Raw genomic sequence first — 19,467 nt, 5'->3', positions numbered from 1 at the left:
CAAAGACAATCATGTTAAATTGCATGTCTATGTTTTTCTTTTTTTTCTTTTTTTTCTTCTTTTTTTGTTTAGTTTGTTTTCCTCTCAGACCACTTTGGATAATCTGTATTTTCCTCTGTGTATTTAATATTTTTTCATTTTTTTTCATCTCAGACCGATGGGAGAGGCGATAGAAGGCAAAAAAGGCGGCAAGAAGAAACCGGCCAAGAAGAAGTAACACCTACAAGACAATTTTGTAAACACAAGTTATTCAACATAACTGAAATTGTTCTGAGTACCTTGTTATGTGTTTACAGTGGAACCCCCTTTACGCCCCCAAAGTATGGGTCGTACACGACACATGCCATCGTAATAGGGATACACTTTTCACCGCCTCTTGTTAGAGTATGGGTCATACACAGTTATTAAAATCTGAAAATTGTAAATAAAATTAAAATTGTAATAATCGATCCAAAAATGATTTCATTTTATTCCTAATATTTTTCTGATTCCAGAAACATATATAGCTGTGTTATATTAATGAGTTTGGCCATTACAAATTAGAATTGAAAATTCTAGAAATGGATCCAACAATGATTTCATCGTATTCCTTATCATTTCTTGATTCCAAAAACATATAGATGTTTGGATTAAATACAAGCTCAGAAAGTTAAAAAGAATGGAGAAAAGCGTGCTTTCCTGTGAAACGCTTTATGTAACTGCGTTATACTGGCGATCAATCGATCAGCGAGCAATCCGCAAATGCTGCAGCGCGTTCAGTTTCATTCTGTAAATTCGAAAGATTGACAAAATTTCGCTTCACGCGACTTGTTAAGACCAAATTTTCTTCATTTTTATATTTAGTCAAGTTTTGACTAAATATTTTAACATCGGGGGGAATCGAAACGAGGGTCGTGGTGTATGTGCGTGTGTGCGTGCGTGTGTGTGTGCGTGCGTGTGTGCGTGTGTGTGTGTGTGTAGAGCGATTCAGACTAAACTACTGGACCGATCTTTATGAAATTTGACATGAGAGTTCCTGGGTATGAAATCCCCGAACGTTTTTTTCATTTTTTTGATAAATGTCTGATGACGTCATATCCGGCTTTTCGTGAAAGTTGAGGCGGCACTGTCACGCCCTCATTTTTCAACCAAATTGGTTGAAATTTTGGTCAAGTACTCTTCGACGAAGCCCGGGGTTCGGTATTGCATTTCAGCTTGGTGGCTTAAAAATTAATTAATGACTTTGGTCATTAAAAATCTGAAAATTGTAAAAAAAAATAAAAATTTATAAAACGATCCAAATTTACGTTTATCTTATTCTCCATCATTTGCTGATTCTCAAAACATATAAATATGTTATATTCGGATTAAAAACAAGCTCTGAAAATTAAATATATAAAAATTATTATAAAATTTTTTTTTTCGAAATCAATTTAAAAACACTTTCATCTTATTCCTTGTCGGTTCCTGATTCCAAAAATATATAGATATGATATGTTTGGATTAAAAACACGCTCAGAAAGTTAAAACGAAGAGAGGTACAGAAAAGCGTGCTATCCTTCTCAGCGCAACGAATACCCCGCTCTTCTTGTCAATTCCACGGGCACTGCCTTTGCCACGTGAGTTCGACAGCTACTTGACTAAATATTGTATTTTCGCCTTACGCGACTTGTTTTTTTTTCGGTCTGAAAATGGGGGTTCCACTGTACTATTATTTGTGTTTGCTTTCATTCTCTCAATTGTAAATCACATTCAAAATTGTCCTGAATGTTTGCTGACTTCAGCAACTGCACAGTAATATTGTGACCAGACACAATCACACACACACACACACACACAGAGGACAAATAAATGTTGTATATTTGTATATGTGTTATGTTGTTTGAAATAACGGTCTGTGATACCTCTTATATCAGTCTGTCTATATGATAATATGATCTCAAGACTGATTTAAAGGTCCTTGTCTAAATTTTTATACCTAAATCGCCATTTGACCATTAAAATGCAGAGTCTATTATCTACAAATATCAACAATACACCCCCTTTCGATCAGAAAAGACGAAGCCAGTGTAGCCGTTTGAAAATTCATTGTAGTATTCCAGCGTAGTACTCATAGTAGGATATCCTTATTTGGAAAATGCCAAGCGCAAAACTCCTCTTAAATCCCGTGCATTTCGTGCGTTTAAAAAAAAGCGTGGACAGCGCTCCAGTGTCAAACTGTTGCTGCACTTGTTTGGGCGTGGCTATAAGCATAGTGACATGAATTTGATTGGTCAGTATTTTTAGGCAAAGCACATGTTCTCAGCAAACAGAAAACAAAATAGTGGAAGCGTGAGTCACGCTACCCAAAAATAAAATCTGTTTTTACATTTTTTTTTTTTCTATAACTTTTTTCCCCATGGTTCATTCATCATCTGACATAACTTTTTAGCGAAATCTAACCATAAGATTATTGGAAAAAAGCAAAAATGTAGACGACCACCTTTAAATGACAAATTAGCTAATAAAAATATTGTTCAATCACTGTCTGTGTTCTTGATCCCGAGACTGATTTATAAAAGAAATGTGATGGGACAAAAACTTATTTTCTTTCGTATAGTGTATGATAGATGCTGCGTGTTAATTATTGGAGAAAACAAACTGGTATGCTTGTGTTTCTGTATAAAGTTTATATCTCGATGACAACAAGTGGTGTAGATGTTAATTACACATTAATATGCTTCCATCTGAAACTTCTCGGTCGTCATCGTGGATTGACGCCTGACAAAAGTTAATTGAAGCCCGACGGAGCGAAGCGACGGAGGGCTTCAATTAGACTTTGGGAGGGTGTCAATCCACAATGATGACCGAGAAGTTTCAGATGGAAGCATGTTAATGTTATTGTAATTCAATCTGACGACGATCTCTTTCCTGCTTTCATGCGGTTGTAAACAGACAGAATTGGTTCTGTTCTGTTCACACACTACTTTCAGTCCACCTACCTGCAAGGGTCAAGTCCCAAGAAATATGTCTCTGTATTCCTATCTTATCACTCTGCTCCTGTTTTATTTTCTTTCACATACATTTTGACGGGTTTCTGGACAGCAAACTCTAAAACAAATTCTTTTCATCACAAAAGCGATCTTTGGAATTGACTGACGTAGTCCAGAAGAATTCATGCATCAACTTACGTCACGTATTCGACGTCATCACTTCGCATACCTTATGGTCTCGGTATTTCGTTGGCCTTCATATTTCCTACTTGTAAAATGACCCTCAAAGCTAACCGAGACTAGTTGAGGTTGTATCAATGCGCCTCGCCAGCAGGTTGTTAATGGCTTTTTTAGCGAGTTGTTATCGACAATTAATGACCGGTAATTTTTAATGAGTTGGGGCATTCTGACCAATCAAAGGATCTGTTTCATTAAAACGCCAACTTGATTGAATTACAAGATAGCTTAATCACTCACACCTTTGTCAATTGATCTGCAAAATTAATTTAGCAAAATATTATGGTTGTGCACAGGAAGAGGCTGTTAACTTTGGTATGTGTCCGAATGGAGGAATGCTTTTGTCCCATGTAAAAACAAAGACAAACTTGTGGTCACTTGCATAATGTTGTTGACATGGGAACGAAGGTACTAATGTATCTTCCAGTATTGGTGTTAACCGGTAATTACCTGCATTTTACCGGTTGAAACGAGAAAATACCAGAACAAAATTGGCTGCCGGTATGACCTACCGGTAGAATTTTAGAACTACCGGGGGTTTTTTTGCTGGTAAAACAATAAAACCAGTTCTCTGAGTTGGACTCTTACTGGTTCCAATGACCAGCCTACCGTTTTTTTCTGGACTGTTTGCATCATAAAAGTTTGCGTACCGGTTTGAGAAAATACTAGCGCCATCACTGTCTTCAACTCTTTCATGTTCAGCATGTAATATGAATGCAGTACACATGTAATGTCACACTGTATCAGATGACAGACATTTTTATTTTTCATTTATATAATCATTTTTTTTAGTGTGTAATCAAGTGGGAGAATCATATTTTAACTGCATTATACCTGTACCAGTAAGCATATTGTCTGCAAGTCTTAAGACATATTTTGGCTCAAGCTAGGTCAGTACTTTGGATTGTTGTCTTTGGCCCTGTCCTTGTTTTTGTGTGTTTGTTCAATTGTTTTGCTAATTTGTTTGGTTGTTTGTTTGTTTTGAAAACCGGTATCTGTTTACATAAGTTTTCATTCAGTTTATGCAGTTATTAATCCTTTTTGGTTTCATTGTATTTGTAATGTGTGAAACTTCTGCTGGCTTGTTTTCATCTTTTCTTGTTATGTTCGAGCATTAAAACCACAAAGAGTAATCACGTGTACAGCTTATAATATATGTTTGTTTATTGATTAACAAGGGGTTTTTTTGTTTTGTTTTTTTCTTTCCTGTAAATGCAGCATTACTCACATATTAAAAAAAGAACTATTTATCTTATATATATATATATCTGACATTCTATCTTTCACAGCTAGTCTTATTGCAATATAAAGATCCGGCACTTCTCTTTTCTTGAATAGGATGTCACAGTTGTGATAAAACTGTGTATGAATTGCAATACATGCCTTCTTTCTTTTGTCATTATTACAGTTTCTCTCTCTCTTCGTCTCTCACTCTCACACACACACACACACACACACACACACACACACACACACACATAGCTTCTGCGTGACATTCTGTGTATATTTGCTCGTTGATTTTGATTTGACTGTTGGTACATATTCTGCCAAATCACAAAACTACTATTTCCTCTGTTCAACGCAAACTTCAGCATATTGACAATACTTCTGCGAGGATTGCAATTCTTAAAACAATTGATGTGGGTTTAGTACACTATGAAGTGATTTGTTTCTAAAGGATATGGTTCTCTAGGTGAATGTGGTTCAAAATACTTACAGTGTATTGACATGATGTGCTCTAGCTGTGATATGCTTAACAGTCCTGTGATATTTGTTATCTTCTGCCTTCTTTTCTTCAATTTCTTGGAGTCACCATGTGTAGTGCAATTCAAGCAACAAATAAACAACTAGGAACAAGTCTTCTCACGTTGGTGTGTTGAATGTGTATGCATTTGCATATATATTTGTGAAGTTTTATCTCAGGATTTCTTGACGTTTTGAAATGTGGTCTACCATTGTAGCTCAAATAGTATTGTAAAATATAGTGTATGACTAAACACTGACACACACACACACACACACATTCTCTCTCTCTCTCTCTCTCTCTCTCTCTCTCTCTCTCTCTCTCTCTCTCATCCACACAAATCATAATCCACCTGTGAATGAAGACAATCAAGTTCTGTGCATCCAGCACACACAAATTCACACTGTCACTCACACAATTATTACAAACTTCGTTGGTTTTTGACCTCAGGATATTTATTATACTATTTTGCTTTATTCACAGTACTAAATTACAACTACATGCAGATCTCTTACATTAAAAAAAATACGTTTAATAACTATGATTATGAAATCTTGATGATAATTCGGTTTTTTTATACGCTACACATTTTAGGAGACATTAACATTCTACCATGAAAAGAGAAATAAACCAAGCATTATGCTCTGAATTTGAATTTTTTATATTTTCTGTGAACTACAAGTTTCTTATTATGAACAAGAATTTCATGTTTTTTCTTATCATTACAGTACATTTACTTTAGCAATTTTCTTTCCAAGTTTAAGTTGATTATCTGTTGCCAGAGTCAGATTTTGTTGTTAAATTATACCTATCATTACATCAGAAAAATGTAGATAAGTCTAAATACAAGCTTTACATGTAATGTTGTTTATGTTTTGTTGTTTTCTGCATTGAAAGAACAATCAAAATTTAGAAAAAAAATTACTCCAAAAAGTTACAATTAAAAACAACTTACATCCCGATTTGAATATACTTGTAGCTATACAAAAAAGTTTAAAGAAAAATTGGAAAACAAATCCTAAGAAATAAAAAGAATGTTCTCACCTACTTTATGCAAGTATTCTGACATATGTTCATCATTGTTACTTCTAAAAAATAAAAATAATAATAAAAACGACAATGTTAGCATGAAAATGATCTCATGTGTAAAATACTAAAAGGTAACCATGAGTACAATATGTACAAGTATGAACATTTGCAAAAATGCTATAAGTAAAGGGCCCTATAAGTATAACTAACAACATATCCGGAAATGGAGCAAAGGGCGATTACGGCAGAATGAATAATCAGATGAAACAAAGCACACAAACAGACAGAATTGTTCATTTACACAACAAAGAGAGACATACCAGAATGAAGTTGGGTTATGAAAAGCATGTGCACTGTGAACTGACTGAAAAAATGAGCATATTCAATTTACAGCAATACTGCAGAGAATTGTACATCAGATTCCAAGAAACATCAGAATGGTTTGAAGAAGGCAAGGTATGAAAATCTAAGGTGAAATGATAAATCTTCGTAGAAAGTAACTTAGTGTAAAACAATAACAAAACAACAACAACAACAACAACAAAACAAAAACACACAAATTACAATTGACATGACATTTGTTTCAAGGGACTGAAGAAAAACGTACATGTACTGTAGTTGTCAGATGATTTAAATCACATGCTATGCAGCACTTACAACCAATCGTCCATCATTAGTGAAGACACACTTCAGTCTGTCCGGATCAACACTGTCAGGAAGTGTAACCTTCCTCTTCATTCTCTCCACACCACAGAAACGGTCTTCCTGCACCTCACGCTTGCCTGTCAGTGTCATCACCTTGCCCACAACTTTCACATCTAGATCCTCAGGAGAGAACTTCTCCATGTGAAAGGTAAGGCTGAAGTCTCTGTCCGGCAAGGCTGGAGCTTCTGTTTCGTCACATCGGGTCATCTCCGACGTATCTCTTGTGACGTCAGTCACTGCTGTGACGTCAGAGTCTTTCGGCGACGTGTCTATGTCCTTACGGGTTAGGAGAGGCGTGGCGTCTGTATCCACGGTGTTGTCCGGGTGTATAGTAGAGTCGTGTGTTGATTCCTGGCAGTTGCCGGCCGTATCAGCTGGGGTAGAATCTTCACGAATGGCAGTACATGCTGCTTCTGCTGCTGATGCTTCTGGTGTTTCTCCCGGTTCTGCCTCCTGCTGGCTGCCAGTGGGGCACTCCTTACAGTCAGAGTCTCCAGTTCGTCTCCGTTTTTGTTCCGTGTCGTGATCTATCTCTTCAAGATTCTCACATTTTCGTTTGCTTTCTGCGGTAGCCGGAGTTGCGTTTTGAGCTTCGGCAGAGGTTTGAGTAGTATTCTCAGGAGCTGCTTTCTCACTGGCGTCTGACAGTGAACGGTCAGAATCGGGAGATAATGAAGCAAGACTTTTGAGCTGGGCGGGTGTACAACGAGGTGCGGTCAACACCAGCTGACCAGCGTCTGCACTGAACACACATTCTAGATCGTCTTTGCTGACGTCATTTGGTAACGCAATGACGCGCCTCATCTCAAAAGTGCTTCTGGTACGACCGCTCCTCTCGTCGTGACACGCGTGCACGCGCACCGAATCTCCGTCAACCTGCACCTTTAGCTCCGTCGGCTTAAACGCCGAGCAGTCGATTGTTGTTGCCCACTTTTGATCACTGTGAGTTTCCGACGCTGCCTGGCGCTCACTTACAGCTACACTGTCTTGTTCAACATTTGTATTTTCCTCCTCCTCCTTATCAGCCTTCACACAGTGATATGGGCAAAGTCTTCTGTGACGGCGTTGTTTTCCCACTCGGCCGCTGTCCGATTCGCCTCCACGAGAACTCGCCGATTTGTCAGCAAGTTTTCTCTGTCCAGGTTTCTCTCCACCTTTCACCAAGCAATCGGCTAGCAGCATGAGTTGCTGCAACTGTTCCGGAGTCACATTATAAACCGGCGGTCGAGGAAACAGCGAACATCGTGGTCTCTGAAGAACCGCGCGACGCGGACGTGGTCTAAATTTGTCAACGAAAAACATCGGCATCATGATGTGTTTCCACTGACAAAGTTGATCGCAGGGAAGAAAAATTCGTTAGCTTAGCTTTCCACTCGTTTGTTGTATTGCGTAGCATGATTTTAGCATGTTGTCAGCGCCTTTTATACACATGAATCGGAACGAAGCCGGTCGAGCAGACGAGAATTTTCTAGGACACGTGGTTGTGTTTACATCTAAGTGGATGTAAGATTGTGCGCATGCGTGCATATTAAGTCGCTCACGTATCTCACGCCCTCTTTCTCTCTCCCTCTCTCTCTCGCATTTACAGCTGAACACTTCACACGCGATGTAAATTGACACAAAATAACCTAGATGTGTTTGCTTCATTTTTACACAAAACAAGAGTCAGCAACAAGTTACTAACGATGAAATATTCTAAATAATTATACCACCGCGATCGATCGACAGACATCGCGAACTCTCTGGAAGCTGTCAATCAGTGGAAGCCCCGCCTCCTTGTCTTACCGGCTTCTCAGCGTGCGCATGCGTACCGAAACTTCCTGTTGTTTACAAACAGAAACTACGGCCGCGTCTAGAAATTTCGCAGGGTTTCGGGAAGGCTACTGTCAAGTATAAAACCTACGCTGCAACACCTTCTGTTAAGCATATAAGCAAACGAAGACAAGTGGTGAACTACAGTGTGAGCGACTTCCTACGACTACTTTTTCGCCGTATCGAGGCGGACAACCAGATTTCGAGAGCTGTTGCGAACGTGAACGACTGTTTGACACTGAAACTGACGTTTTTGCTAGTGAAACTGAGAAATCGTCATGCAGTTTCCAGGATTGTACGCGAGCGACCGGTATCCACCGCATATCCTCCACCTTGGTAGCGGTGGTGGCAGTTGCTACCCCGGCACAATGAGAACGTTCGCTCTTCGGCGTCCGTGCGACCAGTATTACTCTGCAGGGGACTACGATCACCTGTTCTACCCTACGAACCTGCGTCACCTGTCTGACGACACTGGAAGCTTCTTTCCCAACTCCATCAAACGATACCCAACATGTCGACCTGCTCCTCGACCTGCAGTGGAAACGGCCGTGCCTTTCATGTTCGGCACCAGACTGGTCACGCCCCCTGATCACCCGCATTCTGCTGCCGGCGTTCCTGAGCTCCAGCATCATTCTGTCCTCGATGAAGCCCTCAACATGGCCAAGAATCTCCTGGGAAGTCTCTACGATTCTCAAGGAAAACCAGTACCACGGGAAGGAGAGACAGAAAAGGCACAAGAATCGTCTATTGTAGCAGGGAGCGGAGAGCAGCAGTCGGAAGAAGGCACTGGATCAGCATCAGAGGGTGAAAGCAGAGCACTTGTGTCCAAACGCCCCCAGTGGACACGCTCTCTGAGTGTTCCTGGCTTCGCCCCTGAGGAGATTGAAGTCAAGGTGAAAGACAACAAGGTGCACGTGCATGCTCTGCATGAGGAGTCCCGTGGCTCCAGCCCTTACACCATCAAAATGGAGAAGGTGCACACTGTGAAACTCCCTGAGAACATCGACCAGGAGAGCCTTGACTGCTCCTTGAAATCTGATGGCTACCTGCAGCTTCGTGCACCGCTCTCTTCCAAGCTGAGACTAGAGCACAAAGAGATGCCAGCAGCCTTGGAGAACAAGCCACCAGAAAAACTCCAAGCCTTAGAGGGCCGCAGGAAGACAGAAGCTTTGGAGGACAAAAGCGAGAAGAAAGAGGCATTAGAGGACAAAGCTAAACGGGTGGAAGGTGTTACTTTCCTCACAGACAAACTGCTGTCGGACATACTGAACACCAAGGGAGACGAGTGCAGTCAGGTTGAGATTCCAGTGCAGCAGCTGGTGCAGACTCTGCTTTCAGAGGCCGCACGTGTTCCTGAAGTTCTTTCGGAGACTCTTTCTGTACTGACCGGAAAGAAGAACATTGAAGCTACGACTGGGAAAGAACCTGCTAGTGAAAAGGACTCTGAGGTGAAAGCAGAAAGCACTGAGGTCAAAAAGTCAACAGATGGAGAAAAACCAGCACCAGAAGAGAAGACGCCTCAAGAAGCACCAGAGGAACCGTCAGAAGCACCAAGTGATGCCGATGCAACACCGCCTCTCAAATGCAACATTGAAGACCAACCGACAACAGCAACTGCTACCGAACCTGCATCAGAAAAACAGGAACTGTTCTGTAAAACCATACCTCTTGCAGGCTTCAGTCCTGGCAACATCAACGTGAATCTCCAGGGCCACACCCTCACTATCACTGCTCAGCGCCAGGCTTGGTTCGAGGACTGTGCCTACACTGAGGGCATTGAGCGGCGTGTGGAACTGCCCGCCCACATGGACCCCTCGACGGTCAGATGCATCTACGAGGACAGCGGAAACATGGTCATCACTGCCAGACTCAAAGACCACCAACAGCAAGTGCCTGTGGAGGTGGCCACAAAGTGAGCTGGAAGAGAAAGACTGTGCAAGAATACTGGACTGTATGAGTGCATTGGAAAATAAGCGTGTGACTGTTAATGCAGGACAACTGCATAAAGAACATGAAACTGCAGGTATGTACATGTATTGAAAATGAAGTGAGTGAGAGAGTATGAGACTGTGAACAGGACTGATATATATTTATATGAACAAAACAAGCCAGTTTTGATATGTTCCGCTGTCCTCACTTTCGGCTGTAGATAGAGATTTCAGCTTTCGATTCACAAGTTTCACACACTTAATTTAAAAGACAGACTTTTTTTGTTTTTGTTGGGAGTTTGTTTTCTTAGTTCATTCAAGGATTAAGCATTACTTGAGACAAATTGTCTGTATTTGAAGTTGTTCTTTTGTTTGGGAGTTTGTTTTCTTAGTTCATTCTAGGATGAAGCATTTCTTGAGACAAATTGTCTGTGTTTAATGTGGTTTTTCTTTTGTTTAGTGTCAAATTTTTGTGCCAGGTGGTGTAAATAAGCTTATGCGTGGATTTTTAAAAATGTCAGCTGTTTCAGTATTAGCAATGTGTTTTCATGTTAATGCATGTGTGGGTCCTAGTACATCATTTATTATCATTAATTTTATTTTTTCGTTGTTGACATTTTGAGCGAGTTAAATTTATGCTGTGAAATCATTTTGAAAGTTAACATTAAAAACTGGTTCTCGTTTAGTGTTCAAGAACGGAGTAAGAAGTTAAAAAACAAGCATTATATTTATTATCACAAAAAGAAGCTCTTTGCAGACAAATTGTGAATTTATTTGCAAAGGATTTTGAAATTATTCATGTGTTGTCAATTATGTGAATGGCAATAAATTCGTCAAAAATTAACAAACCCAGCCGTTTCATTTTTGAATGTGCGAGTCAGTGTGTTAGTGATTTGGGAGTGTGTGTGTGATGTGTGTATGAGAATGTGTGCTTGCTACATGATTAGGGAGTGGTTGCACGTGTGCATGCAAGGGTGTATGCAAGAGGTAAAACAGAACACTTTCACAGAGATCTTTAGTACACGTTTACAGTATGCAGTGTGTCTAGGTAACCTACCTTGTGGCAGTTTGTGACAAAACACTCAAATATACAGACTAAATATGTCACACTTGTAGAAACAGAAAATGTTTCACTCGGGCTTGCATCAAAAGTGTCAGCACAAAAATATACATATCAGTTCACACACACACAAGCAATCACACAGTAACACGTAGAGTAAAACAAACTTCTCATTTTTATTGCCAGGCACACATATCATGTTCATACATTCAACAATAAAGCACAGTTTCATAAAATCTTGAGCACACATGTACACCATTCCTCCCTTTCAATCATCACAGTGAGGGATCAGGACTGGGGCTGGACAGGCATCGTTAAAGTCAGAATCTGAAGAACAAACAACCAAAAACAATAATGGTAATGTTCAAGAACATTTCCAAAACAAAGAAAACTATTGCAAATGACTCCCAACTTGCAGCGAAACGTACTAATTTTGACTTTGAGATCCAATTTCATGTTCAAGGGACATAACGACATGACAGACTGTTGACCGATTTAATTTGAGGCACTAAACAAGAATTTACTAAAAACTACTGAACAGTGACTAAACAGCGAATGAAGCGTTTGAACGGGGCTGGGCCGCTATTGCGCGGGGCCGCTATTGCGCGAATCTAACCCTAACCCTAATCCTAACTCTAACCCTAACCCTAAAGATTCGCGCAATAGCGGCCCCGCGCAATAGCGGGCCGACCCCGTTTGAACATCCAACAACACTGAGCATCAGCTGCTGTAAAATGTCCACTATTAGTATTACTACACAAGCAATGCCCTCCATTTTAATCTAAGCTGAAATCAGGTGTTATTTTGTCAGAATGCAGCATTTGGACAGTTAATATTCATCCAAGCCGTACCGATCATGTAACAAAAACATGTTTCTACAAACATACATGCAAGTGACAAGGGAAAAGAAGCTAAATGCACACTCACCTTGGTACAGCGATCAAACTGAGCACCAACATCCTCCTGTAGAATGTTGTAAGGCAGGTAGATGTCAAGGTGATACACGTTGGACCGTGTATCCAGCAAGATGCGATCCTCCCCCACATCTAATGCCAACGTCTGCGCTGTTTTCTGCACACAGAACGTCAGTAGTTCAGTGGGGTTGATTTTTTTTACTGTTTATTTCAAACATAAAGAGAGTTCTGGAACAAAAATGTAATGGCCTATGCAAATAAAGAAACCCTGACAGCATTATTACACTGCACTGAACACAAACATGTGACACAAGATGTCCTGGACTTGATTTGCATGTTTGCCCAAACCAAACTTAAAAGCCAAACATTTGGTGCCCATAGGGCACCAAAGCTTGTAACATTGAAAGCCCACAGAGCTATATACTGAGCAGCGTTAATGACACTGGATGTAGTACAGACACGACATAACAGATATAAATCTGTCCAGCCAGCATGGATGTTGGCCTTTAGGGTGCTTAAGTTGGGTTCAAGAGAGAAACTGGTACATTAAAAGCCATGATAAAGGCCTTTGAAAACCCATTTCCTTTGTGAATTAGCTACCGTCTTCATTTATTTGTCTACAAATGTATTTCCATAATACAAGGTGCCATTGTTCCACATAGTGCCTTGTAATTTATCTGTACAACATGCTTTGTACCAATGAACTCTTACTAAATGTTGTACCTATTTTAAATATTTTTCTTATGATCTCCAAACAAAGGATACACATTGAAAATGTCTCCAAACAAAATAATGCAGGCACATCATTAGACCCAAAGAACACTCACGACTAACGGCAGATGAATTTCAGCCACCAGGAATTCCGGATGGCCATCAGCTGGCTCTTTCACAATGCTGAATCTTGGTTCTGGTGCTCTAAAACAATGTAATCACCATTAAAAATCACCTAAACACATATAAATGCATGCAGACACACACTGCTGCACAAACATATGCACACACACACACACACACACACACATACTCACATGAAGGTTAAAGCAACAAGTTTTGGACAGTTAAATGCAGGCTACATTGTCATGTCAAGGGAAATAACAATGTACACACAATCATGATGGACTTATGAAAAAGCTTTATTTTCTAATGATCTACCTAATTTTAAAGAAAAACTCAAGCACAAAACTAAACTAAATCGTAACAAGCGATAAACAAACAAGAACTCTAACAACAAACAAATACTGTTTGATTTTTCAGTGAAAGATTATAAAGACCATAAAAAAGTATAATATGCTCCCAAAGACGTACTGTTTCTTTTCAATATCCTTCATCTGAAATTCGTCAACCTCTTGAATAAGACCTGGCGGTCTTCCGTGTGATTCAGGTTGACCAAAACTGAAATGAAACACACACACAAAAATGATCATTGTATTGCAAAAATCTATTAGTACCCTAAGCCTCTTTTTCTGTATTCATTTATCTACTTCCCACACGCTTCAAAATAGTCACAAATTAACCCTTACACTGGTGCAATTCTGTAACACATGTTACATAGCCACTGGTGAATTAACAGAGAGAAAAATAAAGAAAACAGTAATATAGGTTTTCGCATCCATGGGAGGTAATCGGAACCGACCAAACAGACTGAGCCAGTAGCGTGACATATGTCGTGACAACCAGGTGACAGTACTGTATACGTAAAGTAGCGCGACATATGTCGCGACAACCAGCCTAAAGGTTAACACAATTACTTCGAATGTGGCTCAGCACTTAAAATTACAACTACAGTAGAACCCCTCACAACGACCCCCCTCTCTAAGGACTACCCCGCCACAACGACCCTTTTTTTTTTAACCGATGTGTTTCCTTATATAGTTGTCACCAGTGTAGCGACCACCCCGCTCTAACGTCTAAGGACCGACCTAACAGCTTGTGTAACGACTTTGTCAGACAAAGCCAAGACTCAGTCAGCGTAACGCATCACTGACAAACCGGTTATAACCAGTTATAACCGTCTTGCGTAAGCAAAGGCACTAATTAACCGCTGAGAGGTGTGATGGTTGGGTGGGCTGAGTAAACATCACAAACCAATCATCGAGAAAACAAACTCACGTGACCAACACACACCGTTCAATTCAGTCAGAATAGACAGTCTTTGGACAGAAGAGCAGTGGAGATCGACATGGCGTCTACAAAGAAAAGAAAATATTTAACTCTCGAGAATCGAGTGAATGTTGTGAACAGACACAAAAAGGGAGAAACTGCCATCGCGATTGCAAAAAGTCTTGATGTTGGAAAATCGCAAATTCAAAGAATTATCCAACTCCAAGAAAACATTCTGAAAAAGGTGGGGAAGTGGTGACAAGGCAGTGAACGCACTCACCATGCACTGACATCATACAAAAGCAGCCACACAAACACAGCACAGAGGCAGAGGCAGGTGTGCAGATGCTTTGTGAGAATAAGCGTTGAAAACCAGTTTGAATAAAAAACCAGCAGATAGAGCCGCATGTCATAATCATTCTTCTTGTCTGGCTTTATTGACTGCATGCCGATCTTGTGGCAGTGACTTTTCACTCTTCAGTCGGACTGTACACAAACCGCTCTCACTCTCCCTCACTGACAACCCTAAGCGCTGACAACGGATGTTTGGAAGAGTACACCTCTCTATTTCTCTCCAATGCTCTTCCTGCTGACTTCAGTGACACCGGACACCCCACTGAGTTTAGCCAGCTACCCCCCCCCCCTCTCTCTCTCTCTCTCTCTCCCCCCAGCCATGTACTGTTTGGTGCTGTGGCCAGAGAGGTGTCACCGGCTAATTGAGGCCAGCTGCACTGTTCACTCAGAGCAAAACTAGTTGACTGTGTCTAACTTTTGACAAAGCAACACAACTGAAGGGTTCACAGATTAGGTAACCGACTCACTGGTCAAGGCTGCAGGGAAACAAGAGTATCTTGTCAATGAAAGAGGTTACACACAGATACGCGATGCTGAGAACGGTGGCCGATTTTTCACTCTCTTTCTCGGAGGGCCTTCATCATTGCAGGGACTGCTGTAAAGAAATGCTTGCTCAGAAACTAACTCTTTTTGCATTGAAACATGCACCAGAACTGGTGGACACCATCGACAATGTCAAACATGAAATCGAAGCAGTTTGAGGAAACGGTCGTCAGCAACTCAAACTTCTCTGTTTTCTTTTTTTAAGAAAATCTGAGGTGACTTTCTTTGTGGCCCCGCCCCCTCCCTCTGTAAGGACCCCCCTCCATAAGGACCGATTTTTGTCAACATTTTCAAGGTCGCTAGAGAGGGGTTCTACTGTACAGGTATATGGTCTCTGAAAATAACTTTTACAAAAAGAAAAAAATAACTACCCGCTAGTACAATCAGGAGGATTGGTAGAATTCCTAATTTTTCTGTTTAAAAAAAAGAGACTTAACTCACCTTATACAAACTGAAGAGTTCTACGTTTCAACTTATCATTAGCTAATACTTTACCTACTTTGACTTGTGAGAAGATAAAAATCCTGTACCTGTTTTCCATATCCATGATAAGAGGTTTGGACTTTGTGCGCACTGTCTGCTCCTGTAACTTCCCAATGTTTCTTCTGTTCTTCAGTATCACCCAGTCTGCACAAAGCAATGCATACATTACTCCACTTTAGACAGCTAAAGAAATCTGCACTTCTGTTCATTCATCATCATGAAACAAATAAGATATAATCATAGGTTCGCAATCGGAAGTGGCGGTAGTAGAAAACAAGGTAAGAAAAGAGAGAGGGTAAATAGAGGTGAAAAAAATGTACTTGAGATATGAATCTAAAGTGAGTGACATATCATGCACATGCATGCATTTCTAGGAGCGATCATCGAATCAATTAGACAAATGTGACCAAACATTTATTATTCCTTGCACAAAGTTACCACATTGATACACTCTGGATTAAAAAAAAAATTAAATCTTTAATTTCAATTTAGGTGAAATTACAGACTACTAGACAAAGCTTCAGAATATATTCAACGAAGACATGAAACTTAAATGCTCACCACTATAAGCATTATGCTTGTTGTTGTTTACTCAATATGCGTCTTTTTGTAAATAATGCACAAATGTCGCATAAAACAGTTTAAACCAAATGCTCACATTAAGTACGGTAGTACCTGTGATACGAGGTACCCTCCAAAGAGAGAACACCTCCAATGACAAGACACATTCTGTCATCCTTTTGTCTATGAGTTTGACTAAAACATACATGTTACAGCAGGCCACCTGCAATGTAGGGTAACTCATGGCTGGTCCCGAAGGTTTCCTTTCATCACAGGTACCACTGTATGCATACAAGACAAGGACAAATCCACACAATCATACCTCGTTTGAGTTCTGTCGTAAACTTTTCCTCGATCCCTTCACACACAATTGTGAGGAAGAAGGTCTGGAAAAGTTCGCTGGTCTGCAGTTTCCTTATGAAGTCCGTGTGAACGATAACATCGTAGGCTGTACACCCACCCCCGCCTGTTACAAAAAGAAAAAATTGAGTCTTACATTTTACAAGTCTTCCCTTTTACCAAAACCCATGGGGATGCTCATTTTATTTGTATTGTATTACGTGAAACAAGGTAGTGGTGTTCCCAGACACAGAGGAAAATCGTCAGTTCAGTTGGACCTGGATTGAACAAATAAATCGGTCAAAATGTCCAGGCCGCAAAAAAATACCGGTCTGAAGACATTCCACACGTCACTGCTATCAGACACTCGAATGCGTTGGATAAAAAAATGATGCGTAAAATACCATAGACCCAGGCCTGGAAACAACACTTACAAGGTAACTAACATCACAATATTTAATATATAGCTGCAACACGTTACAGTGCTGGAATACGTAGAGTAAATTGTGGTATCTTATTTTCATGCCTGATCAAAAGGTCTGTCAATAAAAAAGAGAAGAAGACTGATTCTATGTTCAGCTTTCGTACATCCTTATTTTAAACACTTCTTACAATGAAAGAATTGTGGTTAATACCACGTTCAACACAATAACTACCAACTCACAGTCTTACCTTTTCCAATGCTACGAATAATTTTGGATAGGTAACTTATAGGTTTGCACTCAAATTCTCACTAATCGGCTTGTAATTTTAAATGTATACTTTCTTGCCTGTGTTCCCAATCCATTTCCACATTCTAGGCCTTACTTTTGTCAACCTCAGCATGTGGTTCACCAATGCACATGGGGATTCGAAACTGCGTCATGTCGTCAGACTCCAGAACTTTCAACAGTTCATCATCTGAGATGTCTCTGGTTGGAGGAACCTGCAAAAGGGAAGTACATGTATATATATAGAGTAACTAAAGTGCAGTTTTCATCCTGTGTTTGCACAAATATATTATATACATTTACACAAGTAATATGCAAGATACAATTGCACACACTGACACAGCAGCTGACATCCAAGTAAAAGCATGTATGCTTCCTGACCAATAGTCTTATATATGTCTTAAGACTAAAGACCACACCATAGACCAAATAGCCTGGACCGCTAACTCGTCACGTGACCCTTCGAGGTTACGACTCTCTAATTTCAGGGGCGCGTCGCGTCCGGTTTGAAAGGCCAGCGATTCGAAGACAGTGAAAAGAAAGCACGCTCCAGTTATTTGTGACAATGGGAGGTGACAATGAACTGGATTTTCCAAAACTCCAAACTAAACTTAACAAAACTCATCGAAAAACATGTTCTATATGCACTTTTGCTGAGTTTATTTTAGCATTTTCAAAACTTACCTCGGCAACTTCGTCCATGTTTACAATCGACACCGGATATCACGTCCCCCTGATTTCTGAAAGGCTTGTAAGCGTAGGTTCCTAAATGCGAGAGGCCGCTACCTCGTAATAGAGAGAAAGAGCGGAGAGAGAGCTAGTTGGCGGTCCAGGATAAATTGTCTATGACCACACACACTCATACACATGCACACACACACAAAAGAAGTAAAAATAAGTTGTAATAAACTCTCACCATGTCTGAGTGGCAAACATTGATGAAAACTTTCTCTCCACTCTTGGTCTTCAATTTGACACAGAAACCTGAAAGCAGAGAGCATTTCCTACATTCAGTCTTAATTAATTAAACTGAAACACACGTACACACATGTGCACACACATGTTTTATGAACACAAACAGCCCCAAAACACCTTCACCTACGTCCCCCTCCCCCCTTACACACACACACACACACACACACACATACACATGTATATATCTTTCTCACAATCCAACAAAAAACACCTAATCAACAGTAAGACCTACCTGGGCTTGGGGTAACTTGAACATATGGAATTCCACCTGATGTTTTCTGCTCCTCCCCTCCACCAGTGGACTCTCCCATGACACTCATCAGCTGTGCTGGATCCATACCCTGCACAAACAGTCACCATACAGGAAAGTCTGAGTACTGTTCAGTAGAGAACCCCCCTTTTACGACCAACCAATGAAATTCTTGTTGTAGACATAAGAAAGTGTAAGATTAAAAACTGTAATTCGTCTGTCTCTGTCCACCCTGTGCGTGTGTGTCTGTCTGTGTTTGGATGTGTCTGTCCGAGCGCATGTGTGTGACATGTGTGCGTGTGCGTAACATGTTTTATAGTATTTGGCAGTTTATCTTACCAGGTAATTAAATTATGATAAAATAAAAATAAAATAAAATATATTGTCAATTTAAAATACAAGAAATGGTGCCGTATTGTCTCATGGTGTAACGTTAATAAGTTAAATCGAGATCAACTCAGTTATCAAATCGACTTTCGTACAACTTTTGAACATGTGTGTGTCAGCAACGTGAACATCTTTCGGTTCTAATCAAACTTACGGAATCCAGCAGCAGCTTCCCCAAAAGAGCGTCTGCATCAGCAGTTCCTGTGTCAAGAAGACTAGAATCCATTTCAGCAGTGATATTTGAAATCTCTCGTTTTAACAAAATCGTCTGCTTCTACATATGATCAAAGCTGAAACGTAGTTTCTGATCCAAGTAAAACGGAGCCGTGCTTTAGCTCACTAGGCAGCCATCTTTGATGCCTTTGCTTGACGTCAGCCAATCAGA

At 40.3% G+C, this 19,467-nt stretch overlaps 3 protein-coding genes across 5 annotated transcripts in view; 2 read left to right on the top strand and 1 right to left on the bottom strand.

Moving 5' to 3' along the window:
- Nucleotides 1-5,047, top strand: part of LOC138961954 (apical junction molecule ajm-1-like) — a 68,870-nt gene extending 63,823 nt beyond the window's left edge. For all 3 annotated transcript variants that reach the window (XM_070333639.1, XM_070333638.1, XM_070333640.1), the window contains one exon: nt 154-5,047. In XM_070333639.1, coding sequence (XP_070189740.1) covers nt 154-217 — 64 coding nt within the window. In that variant the 3' untranslated portion in view covers nt 218-5,047. The remainder of the gene's footprint in view (nt 1-153) is intronic.
- Nucleotides 5,048-8,576: 3,529 nt separating this feature from the next.
- On the top strand, nt 8,577-11,254 carry LOC138961956 (uncharacterized). Its single transcript, XM_070333641.1, has one exon. It carries the CDS (start codon nt 8,757-8,759, stop codon nt 10,392-10,394), a length of 1,638 nt encoding a protein of 545 aa, XP_070189742.1. The 5' UTR covers nt 8,577-8,756; the 3' UTR covers nt 10,395-11,254.
- A 369-nt stretch (nt 11,255-11,623) lies between these two features.
- Nucleotides 11,624-19,460, bottom strand: LOC138961953 (PIH1 domain-containing protein 1-like). Its single transcript, XM_070333637.1, has 10 exons — nt 19,237-19,460; nt 18,678-18,786; nt 18,387-18,454; nt 17,568-17,685; nt 16,744-16,887; nt 15,908-16,004; nt 13,686-13,772; nt 13,208-13,295; nt 12,394-12,537; nt 11,624-11,793 (listed from the first exon to the last, which is right to left on the bottom strand). The coding sequence occupies exons 1-10, from the start codon at nt 19,306-19,308 to the stop codon at nt 11,755-11,757; spliced, it is 966 nt and encodes a 321-aa protein (XP_070189738.1). The 5' UTR covers nt 19,309-19,460; the 3' UTR covers nt 11,624-11,754.
- Between the last annotated feature and the right edge of the window lie 7 nt (nt 19,461-19,467).

The sequence above is a fragment of the Littorina saxatilis genome, linkage group LG3 (genome assembly GCF_037325665.1).
Source record: "Littorina saxatilis isolate snail1 linkage group LG3, US_GU_Lsax_2.0, whole genome shotgun sequence".
NCBI classification, from domain to species: domain Eukaryota; kingdom Metazoa; phylum Mollusca; class Gastropoda; order Littorinimorpha; family Littorinidae; genus Littorina; species Littorina saxatilis.
This window is presented reverse-complemented; position numbering and strand designations above follow the sequence as displayed.